At 42.5% G+C, this 23418-nt stretch overlaps 3 protein-coding genes across 6 annotated transcripts in view; 1 reads left to right on the top strand and 2 right to left on the bottom strand.

The window, feature by feature from the left end:
* Positions 1-9078, bottom strand: part of LOC118431385 — a 23735-nt gene extending 14657 nt beyond the window's left edge. The window contains exons 1-2 of the mRNA XM_035842554.1: positions 8730-9078; positions 1353-1426 (exon numbers count right to left, since the gene is read on the bottom strand). Coding sequence (XP_035698447.1) covers positions 1353-1426; positions 8730-8877 — 222 coding nt within the window. The 5' untranslated portion in view covers positions 8878-9078. The remainder of the gene's footprint in view (positions 1-1352; positions 1427-8729) is intronic.
* Positions 9079-11088: 2010 nt separating this feature from the next.
* Positions 11089-14155, bottom strand: LOC118431402 (kelch-like protein 24). 2 transcript variants are annotated; one of them, XM_035842601.1, is made up of 2 exons: positions 14061-14155; positions 11089-13385 (listed from the first exon to the last, which is right to left on the bottom strand). In XM_035842601.1, the coding sequence occupies exon 2, from the start codon at positions 13377-13379 to the stop codon at positions 11694-11696; it is 1686 nt and encodes a 561-aa protein (XP_035698494.1). In that variant the 5' UTR covers positions 13380-13385; positions 14061-14155; the 3' UTR covers positions 11089-11693. The 2 variants fall into 2 exon arrangements, with proteins under 2 accessions (XP_035698494.1, XP_035698493.1); XM_035842600.1 differs by having other exon boundaries at positions 13985-14103.
* Positions 14156-15552: 1397 nt separating this feature from the next.
* Positions 15553-18650, top strand: LOC118431403 (kelch-like protein 6). 3 transcript variants are annotated; one of them, XM_035842605.1, is made up of 2 exons: positions 15553-15673; positions 16399-18650. In XM_035842605.1, exon 2 carries the CDS (start codon positions 16405-16407, stop codon positions 18082-18084), a length of 1680 nt encoding a protein of 559 aa, XP_035698498.1. In that variant the 5' UTR covers positions 15553-15673; positions 16399-16404; the 3' UTR covers positions 18085-18650. The 3 variants fall into 3 exon arrangements, with proteins under 3 accessions (XP_035698498.1, XP_035698496.1, XP_035698497.1); XM_035842603.1 differs by lacking the exon at positions 15553-15673 and adding an exon at positions 15728-15754; XM_035842604.1 differs by lacking the exon at positions 15553-15673 and adding an exon at positions 15728-15737.
* Positions 18651-23418: the final 4768 nt, after the last annotated feature.

A 23418-nucleotide genomic window follows, 5' to 3' on the forward strand; every position in this document is an offset into this window, starting at 1 on the left:
AACCATGATATTCATTTTAAGAAGGCATCACGTTTTCAGAATGCAAAGCTGGTAGTATGTTGAGTACTTAAAGGTACTAGGTTTCAGAAAGTCATTGAAGCGAAAACGCGGGACAACATTTCACTGTCCGAAACGTGACTTTGACAGAAACGTCGAGTCACTCGAGTGACTTTAATAGACATCACAGTTTTCATGCTGTGACCTCAGCAGTCCTAGTGAGTGGTTGGTTTGTCTTATCGAAAAAAAATAAACGATTTGAATGAAATTAAAAGACGGACTGTAACTCAAGATAGCAGTAAATCAAACTTAAAAATGTGGTTAACAGACACGATAATTACTTAATCGCCAGGTTTGTTATTGACAGTCTGTGAATGCCACCGGGCAATCGTATGGCTCAAAGGTCACTGGTCTCGGCCTTGCACAATCCGTGTGATACGCCGGAGGGCAGTTATGTCGGCTGCACAATACAGGTCTACAGTTACTAAAAAACAAAATGATCAAGGTATCATGAAGGGGAAGGCCCGTACCCTTGCTGAGGTCATAGGGGCACTGTGCTATTAAATCATGTTGTCAATAGGCAACATGTATGAACTACGCCCCCCCCCCCCTTCATCTTGACTATTTTTACCTAGCCTAGACAAAGAATGGTCTTTAAATTGCATGGCGCTGAAGCCAAAACATGCATAGGGTATGTTGGTAGTGTATTTGCAAACAGGCTGGCAAGTTGATGTTCCGGACATGCACGCATTAGCATGTATGGGAGGGGGCATTCAATAGGTGAAAAGGTTCGCTATTGAAAACTTCTGGCTATCTATTCTCTTTACATATACCTTTCATTTCACATATCCACGCATGCGCAATAAACATGCGTTCTTCCTCCTTTGCACAATATCCAAAGTAACACGCAGCTACTTATTAAATCAAATTAGTGTTTCAGTTTTAAAATATCACCAGTTTCCTGAGAACAGAAAAGATTCATTTTCATTTATTTGCTCATCCGGGAAACGCATTTGTTGCTTTAGCTGTTGGGCGACCTCAACAGAAAAATTACTTCACACATAAAGATAACGGAACGTATGGCAGACATATAAACTAGCACCATATGATAAACAAAAGTTGGCGTAAAAAATGAAATTTTCCAAAGAGTGTACGACAAAAGCCAGTTAATTACACAACGGATAACGCACACTTCTGTTAACTGCATGCAATCCCAAAATCCCAAGCCGGTGCGGTCCAGCTGGATAACTTCGCATTATTGCACTACCCGGATAATTGCATGAAATATGAACTACGCTAACAAATAGGCTGTGCAATTGAACGGTACTGTAGTACCAAATGACGTCAGTGCTCACCACGTGCGCGTACGCCATGTGCCAGGTGACGTTGAACGTGGAGCCGGCCAGGAAGGTCGTCATCGGGCCCATTCCTGTGGACAAAAACATATTAGATCATCTTAAGATACAAGAATCTGAGAGTTCTACAAAGAGCCTAGCCTCCTTAGCAGATTTCTGAAGCGGAGGCGGTTATTACTCGGGGGAGCGCCGGTTCACAATTTCAAAACCTTTTCCCACCACCACCACAACCGACAAAAATCAACGCCACTGATCCAGAAATCTAGTTTGTGAGTAGGTCTTGATGAGATCTTGTAGTGATTCGATTTTGGGCCCCCTAGTGGCTTGATACAGTTTCGATACCTTGAATTTGTGAATGGTGGATAGTTTATATATATATACATGAAGAAAGGTGGATATTAGTAGTTTATACACAATAATCATAAGTCGGAAGACATTCCACTTAGGGTATTCAAGATTTCAATCTTGTTCTCGGGAACTTGACCTTACCTCATGCCAAGACAAGTTGCCAGGTTAATGCAAACATTTTATTTATAGTGTTACTTTAGTATTTAATTTAGTATTATTATGTACAGGACGTCCAAGCAAACTGAATCAGCTAAAAGGCAAAATATTTCTATTCTTTCATACGTTAAGTGTCACATATATTCAAGACTAAAAAAACAACGGAATCCACAATATAACGACATTGCCAATCTTAAAAGTATAGTGCAGGTTCATTGGGGCTAGCGCTGCTGGTTGAAAGCAGCACCTCTTACTGACTTCTGACAAATCCTTCCGGAATTCTCAAATTGGACACCAGACATACACATATACACATGGAACAAGTATATTTCATAGAGTAGTGACACAGTACTCTTCTCAGTTGGATATATAAGTCAGTTAGCCGTACCAGCTACTTCAAGGTCCTATTGAGCTCAAGAAGGAGGTTAATGAACTACAGACGACGTTTTCACAAAGAGAGAAAAATGCCAATCAATTATTTATAAGAAGATCTTTCTCCGTATCGTTTCATTATGGGCACATGTGAGGCTTAAAGAGAAATGCACGCAACTTTGTCGATATTACAGCACTCTCCCCTATTGCGTCAGACTCCTCAATGAAAACTTGTAGTGTTTTTTAAAGGAATGTCAGTGTAGCGTATTTAATATGTTGTATATATATATATATATATATATATATATATGTGAAATGATCATTGTACAAAATTGCAATTCAGCCGTTAGGCTGCAACAGTTTTTAATCCAATAAACCATTTCTCTCTCTCTCTCTCTCTCTCTCTCTCTCTCTCTCTCTCTCTCTCTCTCTCTCATATTAGGGTGAAAACTGTCTGTGATCCAGCGCAACCTGGCCCTAACTTTTTGCATCGTTATACATAAAATATTGATTACCAAATACCTTAGATACCATACGCGTGAATCAGTCTCGGTCTACATATCAATCGCTTGCCAATACATAAAAGACTGCTTTGGGAATTAAAAAAGATAGTGACACCCATGTTTATCCCCATGGAGGTTTTCGTATTTTCATATATAGTTTAGTTCGTAGAGTATTAAGATTTATTCTGTATCCTCTTTTTACAGTTTATATTTATTTGACCATACAGAAGTCACCGTGCTTTTTTGTCGTGCCAATAAAGCTTGCAGTATGAATGCTGTATGAACAGTATATCGTCTTAAGAAGTAACTGCGACCCTATCTTCTAAATGAATTTAGCTACATCTTGCAATGGAAAGAATTTCACATTTTGTGAATAATGCCGAATTATTTATGATGCTAATACACTAAAACGCTTTGTATTTTGTTTTTGTTTTGCTCCTGTATTAGTTAAAATGCGTATCCATTCTAAAAATCTCTCTAACACGTGTACAACGTACTCCCTGTATTTTCCCAAAAATATTCTCCTTAAGCCCCGTTTACAAATCAAGAATTTAGCTCGGCCGAGTTGTCAGCGAGCTCTAAATTACGAGGAGGCATGAACCTGATGCCTACGAAGAAATGGAAGAGTTTCTTCGTCGAAGGCTCCCTAAAGCCCCCTTTACAAATCAAGAATTTCGCTCGGCCGAGTTGTCAGCGAGCTGTGGATTACGAGGAGGCATGAACCTGATGCCGACGAAGAAATGGAAGAGTTTCTTCGTCGAAGGCTCCCTAACCTGATTACTAGTAATAACGGATACACGCTCATCACACGGCTCCATTGTTTCGGTACCACCTGTACAAGACAGTTATGTCTGTCACGTCCTGTGCTCCTCCCTCTGACGTGAAATTGAAAGGTTCAGTCACGATCGCCTTTGTTGAATTTCACTCGGCCGTTGAGGCCAATGTTAAGATAACAACAATAGTGCAAAGTCATAAGTCTCCGGCTATACGGATGGTTAATTTGAGGCGCGGTCGGTCATGGGCATTCCAGATGAAGTACGTAGCTTTTTGTTTCTTTTATTAACTGATTCAATGAAAAAAAAATCACTTGTATGAAAATAAAAACTGGGCCGTGTTTATCCCTCAAACTGATTCAAGAAAAACGAAGATGTTTTTGTCTTTAATTTCGCACGACTTTTGAGGTCAATGTTAAGATAACATCTATATAACTGCAAAGTCATGGACAATACGGATAGTGATTTTACTGGCACAGAAAACTAGCGTCTACCAGGCTCCGCGGATCGGTGGTCTAATTGTAGGAAGGTGAGGAAACTGATCCTCTGGCCGGCCGACTCCCCTTGCGTAGATCTACAATAGACTCTATTTGTCCAATTTGTACAATTAGACCACCGATCCGTGGGGCCTGGCAGAGGCTAACAGAAAACCTAAAGCTAACACCATAAGAAACTAGAGTTCGGGGACCTCATACCTCCATGAAATATTTATTGCTTTTTTGTGGATGGTATGTATGTTTATAGTCGGTTGTATTTGAGAGTAATGGTTATATAATATAAATGTTATGGGAAAGTAGTGGTGTATTTATTTAATGACACAGAGGATGTCCATCTGATTAGTAATTATCAAAATGTGACACTTAATTGTGTAATGTGCGTTTAAGAGGTCGACGGCATATGGTAGCGTGGTGTTCCTTAAGCTTGATGTTTGGCATTTAAACTGTCTAAGGTTGTCAGCATTATTGAGGTTCGACTATGTGCCTCAGAGCTGTGTGGTGGGAGGAAGTTGGGAAACTCAGAAAGAAGAAGGGATGTGGCCAACTTTAGTCAGATGGTGATTTGTTTTTCCACCAATATGTCATAACATCAGCTGTTCACACGGTACAAAAACGAGATGCACACTTTCCTCTGACAGCCCTACACCAACTGTAAGATGAATACTTGGCGCCAACCCCGTCTGCTAAAAAACAAGTACCATTGGCTACGAAAGAGACAACTAACAACAATGAAAAGTTTGTTTCTTCTTCTTTTTTTGCCATACATTGTACCGTGTACGATCGTTGCGCAATAAAGTTCTTCATAACGACATGACCCGCTTGCATTGCGACGTTTTGCTAGTCACCGTAGCGGTGTGCTCAGCCTGGCACCGTTAATGTAATCGTAAGACCAACAACACGTTTTCATAGTAGTACTTCCCCGAATTTTCACCGTTACTTCCTGCACGCACCCCTCTCAATCAGTCAGTAAACTCATTGGAGATGTGAAGTACAATAAAGATAATAGAGTATAAATCTGTCAGTCATCTCTTGTGTTTCTTCCCCTATCAGTATTCGAATTGTTCTTAATGATCCTTAAACGACTCTTAATTCCTCCCAGAATTGTTAGCTAACGTAGCGACAATTTCCGTTTTTTTTCGGTGACATATGTGCCAGTCACTGCCGTGCCCGGACCAGCCTGTGCGTTTTTGACATATTGAACGGTCAACAATACAGTTTAATTTATTGTGGTACTTCCCCGAATTTTCACTGCTACTTTCGAGTGCAGGCACCTCTCTCAATCGTATAATTCAATTCTATAAAATAGTAGAATATAAATTATGCCAGTCATCTCCCGTGGTTCTCCCTCAAACTGTTCTGAAACGAACCTTATTTCCTTTTAGTGCTGTTACTGTAGCTAACGTAACGACAATACTCGTTTTTCTGTGACATATGTGCCAGTCACTTCCGTGCTGGGTCTAGCCTGGTACCGTTGTACGTTTTGTCATCTTTTAAACGACCAACAAAACGCGTTCATTGTGGTACTTCCCCGAATTTTCACCGCTACTTCCTGCACGCCCCCTGTCAAGGGTCGGGGCTACTGTTTTCTGTTTACTGTGTCAACAATGGCAATATAAATGGTCCGGTTAATTATAAGGACTAGCCTGGATGCCAGACCCCAGCCCGATCTCTATCTATAACGTGTGGGGATATTTTTGAGATCGGTCTTGGGTCTGGTGTCCAGGCTAGTAAATGACGTTAGGTTAGGTCAAGGACATTAAATAATGTTCTTGTCCGACTCCGCGTTAAACGCGTGGTTCTGAGGCTTTTTACACGTGTTCCTAGTGGTCTGCATTTTAGAGTAAGATTAAAAGAAACGCAGATCACTTGAAGTACGTTTAAAAGGCCTCAAAATACACAAGCAAATACTGAGCGGGATCCTACCTCTGCTTGGAGATTAGATCCAATTCAGTATGCCTACCCGTGCGTTATAAGTGTTCGGCGCTCTGGCATTACCAAGTGCTTGAGAACCTTGTTGCCTTTGGCTAATGGTTCTTTGATAATTTTGCTCCCGACATCGCGGACCGGTACGGTACCGCCCGTGCTAACAGTTGATTAACCGCTTAGTGACGTGTTCCTCAGCTTGTGATTAGAGTATTTTAGAAAACAAACCTGAAGAGTCACCCAGTAGGAAAAATGCATCTGTATTCAATGTAGAAGGTTGTGACGGGTTTTCAATTATATGTATGTATGACTGTGGCCTAATTATAAAGTAAAGACTAAGAATAATGTGACATTCAAACAATACCGTCAGTGTTCTTAGATCCAGCTCTGATATGTGAATAGATATGGACAAAGTCTGTTAAGAACCCGATCGGCAACTAAAGACAAAATGGCGTCGCGCAGACGTCATGGCCAAATCATGTAAAAGTCACTGCGCCATTTCTCCTTATTTTCAATGAATAAAATGTTTTGATTGCTGTCATTTGCATAATCGTAGACTCTTGTCTGCATCCCTTCTTAAAGGGGTCCTTAGGTAGTGTGTACTCGACAACCTTTAATGGGCCTTAACTGCCATTAATCGGGTGCCCTCAGGCACTGCACCTCCATGTGACAGCGGTAAACAGTCCGAGGCACCCCGCCCATTTTTTTGTATCATTTACGCTTCTTTGCCGCTGTGTTCTACAAGCTTAAGTTTATTAGCCGTGAGAGGCATAATTATGAACGATAGAAATGTCATTAGTATTGATGATTGTGCCTTTTTGCCACTTCTGGTCATCATTTTTGAAAGCGGCATTTTACCCCGAAAGAAACTTTAAAGTCATTTTGTGAGTGGACATGCGACCAACTGGGCCAATTATGACGCATGTGTATAATACATGTAAAATAGAAAGCCAAAGATTCATACGCAGTGTACAAAATACTTTTCTGAGCCTGGTTGCACAGTGTGCAACCTGGGTCAAAACTAGGTTGCACAACTGAATTTCAAGTTGCACCGCCTAGAATTCACTATTAAAAATGTCCATCTGCCAAGAAATCTGCAATTATTGACATGTTTGGCTGCTATGAAACGGAACTGCCTCGTTCCATTTATTTCTTCCAAGTAAATTGACAACAAAATCGAGTTCTGAGGCTCAAAATCAAAGTTGCGCCCTGTGCAACCTGAGTTTAGAAGTAAGTTGCGCCAAGCAAAAAGTGGTTGCAATGTGCAAGTGTGCAAGTGGGTATTTTGCACGCTGATACATGAAGACTATGTTTAATATTCACCTTACACCTTTAGAACCAACCGCGCCTCAAAAGTCAACCATCCGTTCAAGTGACGTCCGAGAGAGATCATTGCTGTTTACCTGACGTTGGCCCCAATGGTTGGGTGAAACTTAAGAAGAAAGTCGTGACTGGGTCTTATTCATCTTTTTTGAGGGGGCGTCGGAGGTATAGGGGAAACGACTAAGCACAGTAATGAAACAAAGTGATTAAATCCTTATTATAAGAGAGTCATGGCCATCCGTGCAACCAGCAAGCCAGGATGATGATGATGATGATGATAAGACTTTAAAACTAATTTCAAACATGAAGAATATTGTGTTCTAATTCTGTCGTTACTCTACATCTAACGTCTTAGACGTGAGGTGAAAGTTAAAAAAAAATAACTACTGTAATAGGATAACGTATTGGAAAAGATCGGAACAAAACAACGATACACAAAAGAAAGTCCAATTTGAAACCTGAGACACTCTACATCTATTAAACACGATGTTTCTAGACGAATCACAGGATTAGAGACATCGTTGATCTGACAATACAGCGACTGTAGTTTCTCTACGACTCAGGGAACATGGACAGGAGTTCGTCTTGAATCGTACATCGATTACAAGGTTTTAAATAGAACATAGTAGGTGCTCTATTATCAAGAATCATCAGTTCCTCGGGGCAAATTACTTCCGAGACTGCGGGCATAAAGAATGATATTTTACGTGTCGTACGTATACGCTGTAGCCATTGTATCAAATCTATATAAATGGCATCTATCATTAATAAGCTAGCGTCTCCTATGGTATCCTAATAATGTTGTGGTGCATCAGCAGCTGAATACTGACAATGACAACCTGACATATAGAATGTGTAGAAAGATTAGGTTTTAAAGTCTCGGATTTTCAGCCTGTACCCACCCCAGTTGTCGAAAGCTGTTGTTATACGGTTCTGTGGTTTTCACCCACAAAACAGGACCACCACCACCACACAGACACACCGCTCCCGGACCACTACAGAGGTACATGGAGCGGTAGACCATGTCTGTCAGCTTGAAAGGGTTTTGTGGCTGCCAAAATGGAGACTTTTTTGGTCCGTGTTTTTAAGTTGTCGCCAAGGGCTATTGTAGTGTACGTAGTCCGGGGTAGCTTAATACCGTACGGTTGTGAAACGTGAAACCAGGCAGCGCTACAAGTCGGCACGCCAGGCGACTCAAGACCACCGATCCTCCGCGCTCCGTGTGTATTGTGGACACTTTTTTTTTTAGATTTTCCGGGTAGTTTACTGGCTACATTTACGTCCTTGAACCCGTGCTCATAAACAAGGGAGAAGGAAGCTACACGCAACTGTAGGTAGGTCAAGGATTGTCAACAGCAAAACAAAAATGTTTCTCAAGAAAATACCCGTCTCCTTTCTCTGTGGATTTTGTAAACTGCGATGTAATGTATAACGATAGGTAATAAAATAGATATGATCATGATGAATCAGTAAAGAACGTACCAGGTCCGACGCCGCAGGGCGCGCGGGTTCGAGTGTTGTCCAAGAAGTCGAAGGCGAAGCGGCGAGCCGGCGGGAACGTCAGGCGAATGTGGGCGGACGTCAGTGCGACCAGGCCCGCCAACACGAACAGACCCGTTCGGTAACCCATCTTGTAGCACTCCAGGTAAGGTTGGAGGATTCTCTAAGCTGTAAATCTTCCGTTAAAGCTGTGCTGTACCGAGTTCTTTGTGAAGCGGCGTGCGTTCTCGCAGAGCACCCTACAGCTATCCAGGCGTACTCGTACTGAGGGAGGCCACGGTGTGTTGACCACTAGTATGTAGTGCTACCTGTATGTGCACACCTTTGACAGCTAATACAATAGGGCGATGCCAACTCCGGACGCAGATAGGGGGCAACAGGTGCCTGCGTGTGAAAGCATTCGGATGGGCGTGGTCTGTAAGTCTTTCAGCAGCGAATAACAAAAACGATTAGCCAATGTCAGCAATTACCAGGAACTGATGCTACATTTCAGAGTATGATACGTCGTTATAATCTGTCGCGTTCTTCGCTACATGTGTGGAGCGATGACCTGTTTACAACCGTCCTAATTATATATTACATTGAATAGCTAGTGTCCTATGCACCTTCGCTAAAAGATGCTAACCTTTACAACTGACGTATTCTAAAGGTTTCTCATTGATTTTACAAATAGACAATATATATTGATGGTCTTCGTTAAGATGTACTTATAGTGTAGCATAGCATTAGTTGTTCTGTCTCTCCCACTGACACTGTAAAGATTCTTTACAGCAACGTTTTATGTAACTACTGCATTTAGCCCATATGGGCAAGGTCATGCAAATAAAGATCATTGTCATTGTCATTGTTAAGCAAATAAGTTGTGAGAAGTATAAAAGTCTTATCCAAGCAAAGAAAGCCGAAGGGAGAATGCTGGAGTGTCTTTCCAGGACTTTGAAATATATATCCGCTTATATATTTTACAATTGACCAATCATAGGCTTTTTGGCGTATCTTATTACCTGGATGTCTAACCTTTACCCTCATAAGCTACTTGCTTTACCATTGACCAATCACAGGCTCTGTATTCAATCGGCAGTGGCCTACTCGATCAGATGCTATGGCGACTTGCAGATGATACGAATGGGTAATTTTGAAGCAGGTCTATAATTACAGATCGTTTGCATTTGTTTTTGTGTCAACGAGGTCTACACCTCTATATCTGTAGCTGCATTAATTGAGTGTTCAACTTTTACTGCAATTTCCGGTATTCCTTAAGCTTAAACTTTTCGGAAACGGGGCCATGGAACCTATATGGCGGGGCCTCACGATGGAGAGGCTTTAACAGGTTAGCCCAGCTGGCTTTTGACCCAAACAGTCGAGTAGCACTTGAACAATTCATGTCAATCTCTGCACAGCTGCCAACCTCTCCTGCACATATTTGACCGCGCCCTGGTCAAGTTTTGTTACTAACTTACTTGTAACAAGCCACCTGTCGAGACTATATGATATAAATAATAATCGTATGTAAAAATTGTCGAAATCTATGTTCTAGTATGTTAAAGTGGAAGACGAAAAGTCATGCGTGTTCTGTGATTTTGAGAGAGCATAAATCTATTATCGTCCGAAATCTCGGAGAAAACAGTATTTACATATCTAAAGGTTTTGCCAAGCTCAAGCTGGTAAAGGACTTACTGCAACAACAAATAGAAGCCAGAATACTTGGAGATGATGCTATGTGTAGTGTTTCTCAATAGGATATAAAAACCCTAGGTCTCTCCAACAAGATCTCTGTAGTGTCACTGACGAAAGACATCGGATGTTGTCTAAAACGTCTGTTTACAAAATCATATCCAGTTGCTCGAGTAATTGCTTTTTGGCTTACCTTATGACCTGGATGTCTAACGGCTTCACCGATGTAACATTATACATATAGTAGCAGTGTACAAAATACTTTTTGAGCTAAGTTGCACAGTGTGCAACCTTGGGCAAAAACTAGGTTGCACATCTGATTTTCAAGTTGCACCACCTACAATTCACTAATTTCTGAAAAAAAAGGTACAATACCTGCATACATACATAACCTTTTACTATCATGTTACTTATAAGCATGTTTGTTTCAAACTAAAAATCAAGTAACTGAGGCTCAAAATCTAGGTTGCACACTGTGCAACCTGAGTTTAGAAGTAAGCTGCACCAAGCGAAAAGAGGTTGCAATGTGCAAGTGGTATTTTGCGCGCTGCGTAGTCTTTCTGACTTAAAATTAAACATCAATGACACTTGTCATGATCTGCCATATGTTCATCAAAACTTGACAAAAGGGAAGGCTAGGATAATGTAAAATGAGAATAATTCAGATAGAAACTGTTGTACTATTGGCTATTTATTCTTATGCATCTGCTGGATTCAGCAGCATCTACTTGTATTACAACATTTGCATTGGACTTGGCCTGAGCACCAACCATTGTGACTACCATCCTTATATAACATAATATTCAACTTTTTCCCTGAGCATATCGAGGGCATGGCATCTGTGACCAGAAAATTAACAACTCAGTACAGAATTTACTAAGATCTCAAAATAATTAGTCATGATGAGCCATGCTCCCCTATAACAGCACATTCTGTACTTACACTTCAACCCCAGGCCATACCAAATTCAATTAGTTGGTTCTTAAATTTCACGAAATAAAATAAAAAATAGCATGAGGCAAATTTCAGTAACTCATAAGCACAGATTTCCACATGTCTTTCTTCCAGCACTCTAACTTCTGTTGTCCTCTTGCAGAGTTAATACATGTAAAAAAAACAATTTCATAAAAAATAATGACCATAAACTGCAACCTTCATAAGTGGGTAGATTTCATAAATTGAGAGTCCTCTATGTGCTGTGTCTCTGAAAATACATACATGTAGACTTCTGGATGGGAAATAATTTTCTGACATACAGAATTCTCTTTAAGCCATTCATGTCTTTGGTATTGTTACAGAGCAGTGCCCTTGTAGTGAGATAGGCATTGAGTCTTTCAGGACTATCATGGTACCACAGCTTGCATTGAAACACTGAACTGTAGATTCAGTAGTCTTGGTTGCATGGTTATAGCCACCGGTAATGTAGATCTCATGCCCACACAGAGTAGCGCTGCTTAGATCCCATGGAACCAGTGGTTCAGTCATTTCTGTATACGAATCCTCCTTAGGGTCGTAGCACAGAACACAGTCCAACCATCCACCCACCATGAAGATAAGAATGTTGATTGTGCATGCTGTTACACCCTTCTGTGGGGTTGGCAGTGGTGACACAAATGTCCACTCCTCTTGAGTAGGGTCATAGCACTGGACTAGATCAGTCCCTCTACCAAGGGCAATCGAGCCTCCAAACACGTACAGCTTTTCACCACAGTTGGCTATGCCAAAATCACTGACTGCCTGTTTAAGGGGTACTGCTTCGTTCCAACTGTTTGCTGTGGCATCGTACACCTCAGTCGACTCTCTTACAACCAAGTCAGTAGGAAAACCCTCCTCATAAGAGAGGCCACCAACAACATACACCTGTCCCTGCAAGACGGCCATCTGGTGAAGACACCTCTTTTCCCTTAGGAGTGGCAGGAAAGTCCATGTATTGAGAGATGAGCTATACCTCCATGCCATTCTCATGCTCCAAGTACCCCCTGTCACAATCACATCACTGCCAAGAACACATGCTGCAAACCCTCTGCTCCTCTCGAAGAACACTGGCAGTGTAGTTGTGTCAACGCAGTTGCCAAACACGTCAAGTCTGTACATGTCATTGTGATCTTCATCTTCTTTGTCTCCATCTTCACTTATTCCACCGAGAAGGAGAATTTCTCCCTGAAAAGTCTGACAAGATCTTGCATGTGTGGACTGACCCTCCGATAGCTCCTTAATGATTTCTGTCGCCTCAGCAAACTCCTTGTCTGTCTCTATAATGTTCTTAAGATATTCTGGGTCCAGGTGTGAGAAGCGGACATACTCCAGAAGCTCCTTGAGGTGTTTCTGTCGTTCCTTGAGGTCATGTCTTGCCCAAAGCATGACGGCCTCGACCACTTCTTCCTCCTTCTTAGCGTAAAGGTCATCATATTTGATGAGCTTCTGAAGGAAGTTCACAGGCAGCTCAAGGAACTCCTCCATCTTTCGCACTTCTTCAAAATATTTTGCGGCATAACTTCTTGCCATCTCAGCCAAATATGTACACAGCATCTTGTCTGTCAGTACCCAAATTCCCAGGCATGTTTGAGGACTCATGTGGTCGATCAGGAATCTTTCGCAGTGTTGTTCAACAGGCCAAATCTGCAGCATGTTGGCTGCTTCGTACAGTGGCTGGATGTTGTCAGTAGTGATGGTGATCCTGGAAGTGTAGGCATAGTCCACCAGCTGTTGCAGTGCCTCTGCACTCACACCTAATATCTCTATCCTGTCCTTCTTACTCTCGCTGTGAACTCCACAGAACATGGCGTGGAAGTAGTCGGCGTAGGCAGACAGGACCAGGCGGTGGCAGGGGATCTCCCTCCCTTCCGCACACAGCGTCACGTCGAACATGAGACCCTCCGACCTCAGCCCCTCTAACCGGTTCAGGAACCAGGGTGGGTACTGGTGGTCACCCGGTCCCCAGTTTGCAAGACTGTCGTCCATGACGACCTGAAAAGTTTAAGGAAAATTTTTGGAAAAATTGCATATGTATCATTTTGTAAATATAAAATACAACATGGTGTATTCATTATCACCCGTGTTACAAGCTCAGCCATTGGGCGATCCAACCCGCGGGAGGGCTTGGACCAAGGGTGATATGCAATACACCGTATTGTATTTTATTAATGTTGTACCCTAGCCTGGTTACTAGACCCCAGCTCAAAATTATCTATCGTGTTGGAAATTTTTGAGGTTGGGGTCTGGTATCAAGGCTAACGTTAGTCATACTCACTAACTCAGGGCAAAAAAACAACAAAAATGATTTAGTGGCCAAAATACTCATAAAAAGCTTGTATATTTGCTCACAAAAGGATAAAACTTTTCACATCCAACCTGCGCCGCACATGCCTCTGTGAAACTTTGAAAGGGCTAAAATTCTGGCCTGCTAACGTTACACAAGTATCTGCATATCTGCTGAATCTCCAGTGCCCCCCTCCCCCAGTTGTGCATCACGAAATACCCGGCAAATTGCCATCCATGCATCTCTTACTCAAGTATCAACATAGTTATTGGTGCAAACACATTACAGCTGATAACATCATGCTTACACTTTGCTAAAGACCTTGCAAATTTTCACGAAAGACAGAAAAGACGCGCGGTCAGCGTAGCCACGCTGTAGCTCACCCCTATTTCGCAATGTGTTATGGGATTTTGACCTGGAGTGACCTCTGACGTAATCAACTGTCGATTCCCAAGAGATTTTGTGGGGATAGGCTTGACTGATTGAGTCCATAATTACTCTGACGTAATCAACAGTTTGTCTTATAAAGGTTAAACAATTAGTCGACCCCCGATTTACGATTTATGGTAAATTTCCCCAAGGCAAGAGATTCTGAATGAATGGTCCGAGTGATGTAATGATTAAGTCCATAATTACTTTTAGTACTCTCCAGGCAGAGGTTAGGTTGCGGCTTTTTTTTATTACTTTCTTTCAGGCGTTTTTATCGGTATTTCCATTTTGTACCGTTTTCCAGATGTCTCGCGGCCAAGAAAACGGTATAAAATAGAAAGCCCGATAAAAACGCATAAAAACAGTTTAACCTCTGCTTGGAGAGTACATAATTACCCAACTGCGCATCAGTCCTCAGGCTATACTGTTATACTCTCCAAGCAGAGGTTTGGTTGTGTTTTGACATGATTAATATGCGTTTTTTATATCGAGCTTTCCATTTGCGTCTTCACCTCGAACTAAACGCACAAATTTTCCTCCTAATTTTCTTGTTTCAGCCGCAAACTTAAACACCGCCAAAACTTGATCTTCTTTCGTTCCTCTTTTATGAATCAATATGCAGAAAAAAGACGGAAACTTTTTTTGGGTAGCCAGAGGAAACAAGAGGAAACCATCTAACATTAAAGTCCTGTTTTGGTGGCCACACTTGGCCAAGGCACGTCGGAGGTGTTTGTTTTCGACTGTTTTGGCTTTGTCGTGATCAGAGGAAATGATGCTGTCTTCTCGTCTGAAATCGCGGATAAAATCATTAAGTATTCATTAAGTATTCAAACATTTAAAGGTATTGCTCTAAAGCTCAAGCTGGCAAAAGACAACAACAAATAGAAGCCTCATTGCTTAGAGATGAGTACGATGTGTTTGTTTTTACGCAGATAATTCACTCAGGAATCCAATGCTATGGCCCGAACACCTGCTGAAGATACGGCAAGAGAAGAAATGTTCGCGGTGATTAAAAAAATGCATTAGCGGTGGTTTACATTTGTGGTGAAAACAAAGAACAAAAAAATTAGACAGTAGAAAAATTGCGGTTCGAGGTGAAGATAACCGCGGACATATAAAGCAACATTCTCCTTCGATTCTTGAGAAAGACAAATAAATTCGAAACCGGTCGAATACCGTCTCTCTGAGTCTGAGCTGTCATTTTCCCAAAGCTACGCTTGATATAAACAAGGAGGTTAAAACCTTTTTTAACCTCCTTGATATAAACCATCTCCTCTTATACTGTAATGCCTGAGGGCTGATGCCCATATTAGGTGATTATGGACTTAATCACTCGGACCAGTCGTTCAAAATCCCTTGGGAAAAGTTACCGTAAATCGACTATTGAAGTATTGTTTAACCTGAATCACGTAAACTGTTGTTTACGTCAGAGTAATTAATCATTCGGCTCATTAGTAAAAAATCTCTTGGGAAAATTTACCGTAAATCGACCAATTTAACTATTGATTACGTCAGAGGGTCACTCAGGTCAAAATCTCCAAGTCCCACAACGCATTGCGACTTGAGGGTGAGCTACACGCTGACTGCACGTCTTTTCTGTCTTTTGTGATATTTGCTTTAGCAAACTTTGTGTAAGCACGAGTTGGAAGTATGTAACGCGTTTGCACCAGTATGTTTAATATAAATGGTTATAGAGAGGCATGGATGTCAATTTGTCGGGCATTTTCTATTGCACAACTGGGGGAGGGGGGCACATTATACTTCTTTTCAGATACTCAGGCGTAGCTGAGCGGTTAAAAACGGCCCAGAGACAAGTTGCACGAGGATATTCCTTATTACCGTACCCCCCCAAAATAAGGACTTGATCTGTGTGCTAAAATAGTGCATTAGATGTCAATATTATACAGACTGCCTTATTCAGAATATGATATTGCTTAGGTTGCCTTTAAACGTTACCCCTGGATAAAATGTAACCGTGGGTATATTGTAGTATAGGTTATATAGCCTGGCCTATAGTTCTTGCCCCCTCATCAGCTAATTACACACTTTGAATTATAAAATCAAATGTAATTCCAGTTGAATGAAAATAATATGATGCATTGTCCTAGATTTTTTGGACAATAAATATCTAAATGCTGTTCCAATTAAAAAAAGGGGGGGGGGGGGCATATAAACGTCATACTAATTTAAAAGCTTGTTGGTAAGCACTTTACTTTGTGTATGGTTAGACCACATAAAATTCTTTACAAAATGAATGATAGATATGCAATTTTATTGTCCTTTCCTTTTCAGGCCATCATGGATGATTCTAGTCTAAGACTTGCATACTGGGGTGACCCCCACTATCCACGCCAGTTCCTGAATGGGTTAGAGGGCCTGAGGTCAGAGGGTCTCATGTTGGACGTGACGCTGTGTGCGGAAGGGAGGGAGATCCCCTGCCACCGCCTGGTCCTGTCTGCCTACGCTGACTACTTCCACGCCATGTTCTGTGGAGTTCACAGCGAGAGTAAGAAGGACAGGATAGAGATATTAGGTGTGAGTGCAGAGGCACTACAACAGCTGGTGGACTATGCCTACACTTCCAGGATCACCATCACTACTGACAACATCCAGCCACTGTACGAAGCAGCCAACATGCTGCAGATTTGGCCTGTTGAATCCCACTGCGAAAGATTCCTGATCGACCACATGAGTCCTCAAACATGCCTGGGGATTTGGGTACTGGCAGACAAGATGCTGTGTACATATTTGGCTGAGATGGCAAGAAGTTATGCCGCAAAATATTTTGAAGAAGTGCGCAAGACGGAGGAGTTCCTTGAGCTGCCTATGGACTTCCTGAAGAAGTACATCTCAGATGATGACCTTAATGCTATGAAGGAGGAAGAAGTGATCGAGGCTGTCATGCTTTGGGCAAGACATGACCTCAAGGAACGACAGAAACACCTCAAGGAGCTTCTGGAGTATGTCCGCTTCTCACACCTGGACTCAGAATATCTTAAGAACATCATAGAGACTGACAAGGAGTTTGCTGAGGCGTCGGGAATCATTAAGGAACTGATGAAGGGTCAGTCCAAGAAGGCAAGATCTTGTCAGACATTTCAGGGAGAGATTCTCCTTCTTGGCGGAACAAGTACAGATGACGACGATGAGGTAAAAGCTCAGGGTAATATCTACAGACTGGACACCTTTGGCAACTGTGTTGACACCACCCCACTGTACATATTAGTGCAGAATAGCAGATGGTTTGCAGCGTGTGTTCTTGGTAGCGACGTGATCGTGACTGGCGGTCTTCGGTCACTAGCGTGGAGATACAGCCCGTCTCTCAACACGTGGACTCTCCTGGGGCTTCCGGGGCCAGCAAGGAGAGGTCTTCATGGAATGGCCGTCTTGCAGGGACAGGTGTACGTTGTTGGTGGCATGTCTTACAATCAGGATTCTCTTGAGTTGTTCCTGATGGAGTCTACTGAGGTGTACGATGAAACAGCAGACAGTTGGAACGAAGCAGCACCCCTTAAACAGGCAGTCAGTAATTTTGGCATAGCCAACTGTGTTGAAAAGCTGTACGTGTTTGGGGGCAAGATTTCCGTTGACAATCTGACAAATCTAGTCCAGTGCTACGACCCTGCCCGAGAGGAGTGGACGTTTGTGTCACCACTGCCAACACCACAGAATTGTGTGAACGCATGCGCTGTTAACAGCTGCATCTTCTTGGTCGGTGGACAGTTGAACTGCGTTCTGTGCTACAACACTGAGTATGACGAGTACACGGAAGTAACTGAACTACTGGTTCCATGGGATCTAAGCAGCGCTACTCTGTGTGGGCATGAGATCTTCATAACCGGTGGCTATAACCATGCAACCAACACTCCTGTATCTACAGTTCAGTGTTTCGATGTGAACAGTGGTACCATCATGCGCCTCCAAGACTTGCCTGTTCCACTATGGGGGCACAGTGTTGTAACAATACCAAAGCTATAGATGGTTAGAAGAGATTTCTTTGGCAGCAAATTATAGATTGAGGATGTTATGCATCTACAGATTATGATTTATTTTGATTTCATTTTATTTCATTTTACGATTTATTTATTATATTTTCAGAGGCACCACACAAACAGGACTAGGGACTTGATGGAAGAAATCTTCCCACTTGAAAGGTTATTATGATAACGTATTGTGTGGTTTTTCACAAAAATGGACTTTAGTGCACTATGAGGACTGGTGTAGTAGGTATTATATGCTTGAATGTATGTGAGCCATATCTGAGTCTCTCAGTGTAAATTGATTTATACTTTTTCATCTGCTAGTCCAAAGGAACTAAAGTGTTGCTGAATTTAGCAGAATTCATATTTAAAAGAGGTTAATTTCGCAATGCCAAAGTCATAAGCTGGTGAAAAGATGTGTCGCTATCTTGTTTGAACCAGGTGCTATTGATCAGTGATATTGTATATCAAACTATATGATTATTTATTATTGCAAATTTGATTTTTTTTTTAATTTTTGATTTTGTTTGAAAACTCAGCAAAATGACAACACTTGTAAGTTTGAGTGCTGGAAGTAGTGGTGCGTACCTAAACTCAATTTCAGGTTCAGGTCCGGATTCAGGTCCAGCAGTTTAGGTTCAGGTCCGGACTTAAAGTCCGGACCTGAACCCATCATTGCATATTATGTGCATTTTTGCATTGCCGCGCCAGTGGCAATGCCTTGTGGCCACGCGCCAGCGGCAATGCCTTGTGGCCACTATTTTCTTGGTTGGATGGTTGGATGGATCAATGGTTCAAGCAATGTTAACCCAGCCCTTCCAAAGCCCCTTCCAAAGGCCCTTCTTTTTGCTGGAAGGTGACAGTTCAAAATTAGTAATGACCATTCGATACAATGACCATACTCATATGTAGTTGACCCCTAAGGGTACACAAACATTAGGGAGGCAAGCCAATCCACTGGACCACGCTCGCTCGCGGCTAATCGCTCGCTCGCTCACTCGCGGCTAATCGCGGCCGAGTTTCATGGCTTAGTTAGACAATGGTACATTCCAGGCGAGTATTAAAACTCTCTTCTAGACGCATGTTACTGTATGTGGTCCAGCGTAATAAAATCTATGCTTTAACTCACCATGTTTATATAAAGATATATCACAAATTGCATCAGAAGGAACTTATTTTGTAATTAAAAAATAATGCATATTCATTGTGGGTCAAAAAGTTTTACAAAACCTCTTTAATGTGCCAATAATTCATGTGACATAAATTATGATAATGAGGTAAATTTCCAATATCCCCTTTTGCTGCATTTCCTACTGAAGAAGCTAGGTGTCGCTCTCAGCAGTTCAGTCATAAAATACGCGGCAATGCACAGCTTTTCTTAAAAGATTTCTTGTTTTTAGGGGGATGGTGCATATAAAATTGCATGTTAGCATGAATTGAAATGCAATGTGAAAAATACATGAAAATGATAGACAGCTAGGGTAAACACGAACTGTTTTTTGTCTTTTTCCAGTGCAAATTTCACTGTCTATGGAAGGTTTCAGATGGTTTAGAACAAAAAAAGGGAACATAAGTGACAGATTGCTTTTTGCAAGTCCGGACTTGGCTCCGGACATTTAGGTTTTTTTTTTGGACTTGGACCTAAACATTTTTAGGTCCAATTCCAAGTCCGGGCTTTAGGTACGCACCACTAGCTGGAAGAAAAGCTGGAATGTGACTACTCACAGAAGAAAACTGTGTGCTGAGGTAGAAAAATTTGCCTCTTGCTGATGTTTTTTTTTTAAAATCCAAGAACCAACCAATAACATTTGGTATGGCCTGAGATTGAAGTTTAAGCACAGGATATACTGTTATAGGGGCACATGGTTTATTATATTGATCTCTCAGTAAATTCTGTAATCAGTTGTAAATTCTATGGTCACAGACAGAGGCCATGCCCTCTAAATCCGCTCAGGGAAAATGGAACTATTATATTATATGAGGATGTTGCTGATAATACATGTATGTTGGTGCTCCAATGCAAAACCAAAGCAATGGTGTAATAGATGCTGCTGAATCTAGCAGGCACTAATATAATGATAAATAGGCAATAATATACAACAGTACCTGTGTTGTTTCTATTTGATTGATTATTCTTTGGTGAATATATGGGAGACCATGACAAGTGTCGTAGATGACATTTTTAGATGTGAAAGACATGCAACTTATATATGCACACACCAAGCAAGGAATTTCCTTCATTCTACAACACAGTTATACAAATGTACATCGCAGTACAAAAGACACACCAATCTTATCGTTGAAGGTACTAGTGCTTGTAGTTTGACAGGCAAACAAACATGGCAAAGGACCACGCTGTACTGTAATTAGTTCCTGAAGACATCATTTTGCATGAGGAGGAGAAAGTAGGCATTCGCAGTGTTTAAAGTTGATGAAGGAAACAATGTAGTACCAGCAGTACAATGTACATTTTTTTTAGTAATGTAAATGGGATTACTGAAACACAAACAAGTAGTACAGTCTTCTGTCTCCTGAGATTTGAACCCGGACACGACAGCTCACAAAACCAATGCAATACCCCTACTTGTAGGCTAAAAAATACAGACCGAGTAGACTGGTCAGTTAGTAGAGCATGAACCCCACTGTAAGTGCTACAGTAAGACAGTGCATGTTTACAGTGTAGGGAGTTTGCAGTGTATGAGGAGTGATCACGAAACCCACAAACCTAAAACCACTGCAAATATTTCATGATTCACAGTACCTGATAAAACAGGTGTGACTAAGTCAGGCCTGTGAATTGGAAGGGGATTATTCTTACTTTGCGTGTCTTACTGCTTTCAGCCCACTTATAAACAGATGTACGGATTTTCAAAGAGTCAGACATAAACAGATTTGATTCTCCTTGCAGAAAAGATTAACACAAATCTTGGGTCTTCTCATTTATCTATAGAAAAGTTTGAACTGTTTCTGTGTAACAAGAAGAAATCAGCCTTTGTTGAACAAGAAAGTCTTAGCAATGCTTTTAAGACACTTCAAGCTGGATACCTGAGTTTTTATTTTGAAATGTACTGTAGATACCCTGTGTGGTAAGTTTGGAAAGACTCAATTTTGCAGTAGGGGAAAATAGGGTGTTCATGATGGTTTTAAGTTTGCAGTGTAGGTGTAGGTGGAAGACGGAGCAAGCGCGTTTCTGGTGGTCTAAAGGTATTGGTGAAGATGTCACAACTAAACCTGCAAACATTAAACCACCAAAACATTTAGAAATCACTTATTGAAATTGGATACCTCAGTTGCAGGGAACACAGAACAGCAGAGATAACAATAGTGTGATGTAAACAACCATTTAATTATGATTGGCCTGAGGAAGTGCTGTGCCAATAATGAGGTGACCTAAATACTTAATGAAGAGGAGACGAATTCTCAGAAGACAAAAGAAAGGAAACCCTCGATTCACATGATTGATCAGCATCTCAGATTACTGACAGGAATGTCCTGGATCTAAGGTGATAAGTTCCCCCTAGGTTACAATTCCCTTGATGATGCTAATCAATGTGTCTTGATTTGTAATCATGAGTCTTCATACTGTAATTTGATCTAAGCTCACGGAGATCAGAATACAGACAAGAAAGTTCTAAGGTGACAAGTTCCCCTTGGTTGCCATTCTCTTGATGACACTAATTAATGTCTTAATTTGTAATAATGAAAGTCTTCATACTGTTATTGGATCTAGGATCACAGAGACTTAATTCATGGTAGGTCAGAGGAGATATTTGCAGTGTTTTTAAGTTCGCAGTAGTTGAAACAACTAGTGATGCAATGCAGTACAGAGCAAGTTTGCATTGTGAAGAGTATGTGGTGAGAGCTCCACTTAAAAATAAAACCATGAATATTTTGAAATTTACTGCAAATTGGTACAAACGTGTTATTCTATTCTTTCTAAAGTTTGTCTTGAAGAAAAGATCATGATTCAAAAGACTGCTCGAACCTTGTGCAAACAGAGATTCAAACAACTAGTTTGTATTCATCACTACTTGGAACACCTGTTACACCAAATAACATGTTCTGGAGAAATGGTTAACCAGGTCAAGTGGTGTCACTTATTTGGATAGGAATGTTAGTCCCTCTGACAAGCTTGCCATACTGTTGGACTCAAGTGTCTGCCCATTAAGAACTGGTTCAACTAACCCAGTGGCACACAAATACCTGCCAACATTTGGGTAGTCTGTCTGCTGCCTTCCTCAGGGTAGTTCCACTTCCCACTGCTAGGTGGCGCTGTAGTGGTGGTATGCAAAGGACCTTGCTACTCAGTGATTTACTGGAGCGGCTGGAGCTGATGGGGCTGAAGCGGCTGGAGCTGAGGGGGCTAGAGCGGCTGGAGCTGAGGGGGCTAGAGCGGCTGGAGCAGAGGGGGCTAGAGCGGCTGGAGCTGAGGGGGCTAGAGCGGCTGGAGCAGAGGGGGCTAGAGCGGCTGGAGCTGAGGGGGCTAGAGCGGCTGGAGCTGAGGGGGCTAGAGCGGCTGGAGCTGAGGGGGCTAGAGCGGCTAGAGCGGCTGGAGCTGAGGGGGCTAGAGCGGCTGGAGCAGAGGGGGCTAGAGCGGCTGGAGCTGAGGGGGCTAGAGCGGCTGGAGCAGAGGGGGCTAGAGCGGCTGGAGTTGAGGGGGCTAGAGCGGCTGGAGCTGAGGGGGCTAGAGCGGCTGGAGCTGAGGAGGCTAGAGCGGCTAGAGCGGCTGGAGCTGAGGAGGCTAGAGCGGCTGGAGCTGAGGGGGCTAGAGTGGCTGGAGCAGAGGGGGCTAGAGCGGCTGGAGCTGAGGGGGCTAGAGTGGCTAGAGCGGCTGGAGCTGTAAGGGCTAAAGTGGCTAGAGCGGCTGGAGCTGAGGGAGCTAGAGTGGCTTGAGCTGAGGAGGCTAGAGCGGCCGCTGAGCGGCTTGAGCTGAGGGGGCTTGAATGGCTAGAGCGGCTGGAGCTGTAAGTGGCTAGAGCGGCTGGAGCTGAGGGAGCTAGAGTGGCTTGAGCTGAGGGGGCTAAAGTGGCTAGAGCGGCTGGAGCTGAGGGGGCTAAAGTGGCTAGAGCGGCTGGAGCTGAGGGGGCTAGAGTGGCTTGAGCTGAGGGGGCTAAAGTGGCTAGAGCAGCTGGAGCTCAGGGGGCTAAAGTGGCTAGAGCGGCTGGAGCTGAGGGGGCTAGAGTGGCTGGAGCTGAGGGGGCTAGAGCGGCTGGAGCTGCTGGAGCTGAAGGGGCTAGAGTGGCTGAGGGTCTGTCAACAGAATGTCCCAGTAGCTCAATTGGTAGCAGCTTCCAGTTGAGCTCCTCAGGTTCCAATTAGCTAGTAACTGGGA

Source organism: Branchiostoma floridae, chromosome 15 (genome assembly GCF_000003815.2).
Source record: "Branchiostoma floridae strain S238N-H82 chromosome 15, Bfl_VNyyK, whole genome shotgun sequence".
NCBI lineage: Eukaryota > Metazoa > Chordata > Leptocardii > Amphioxiformes > Branchiostomatidae > Branchiostoma > Branchiostoma floridae.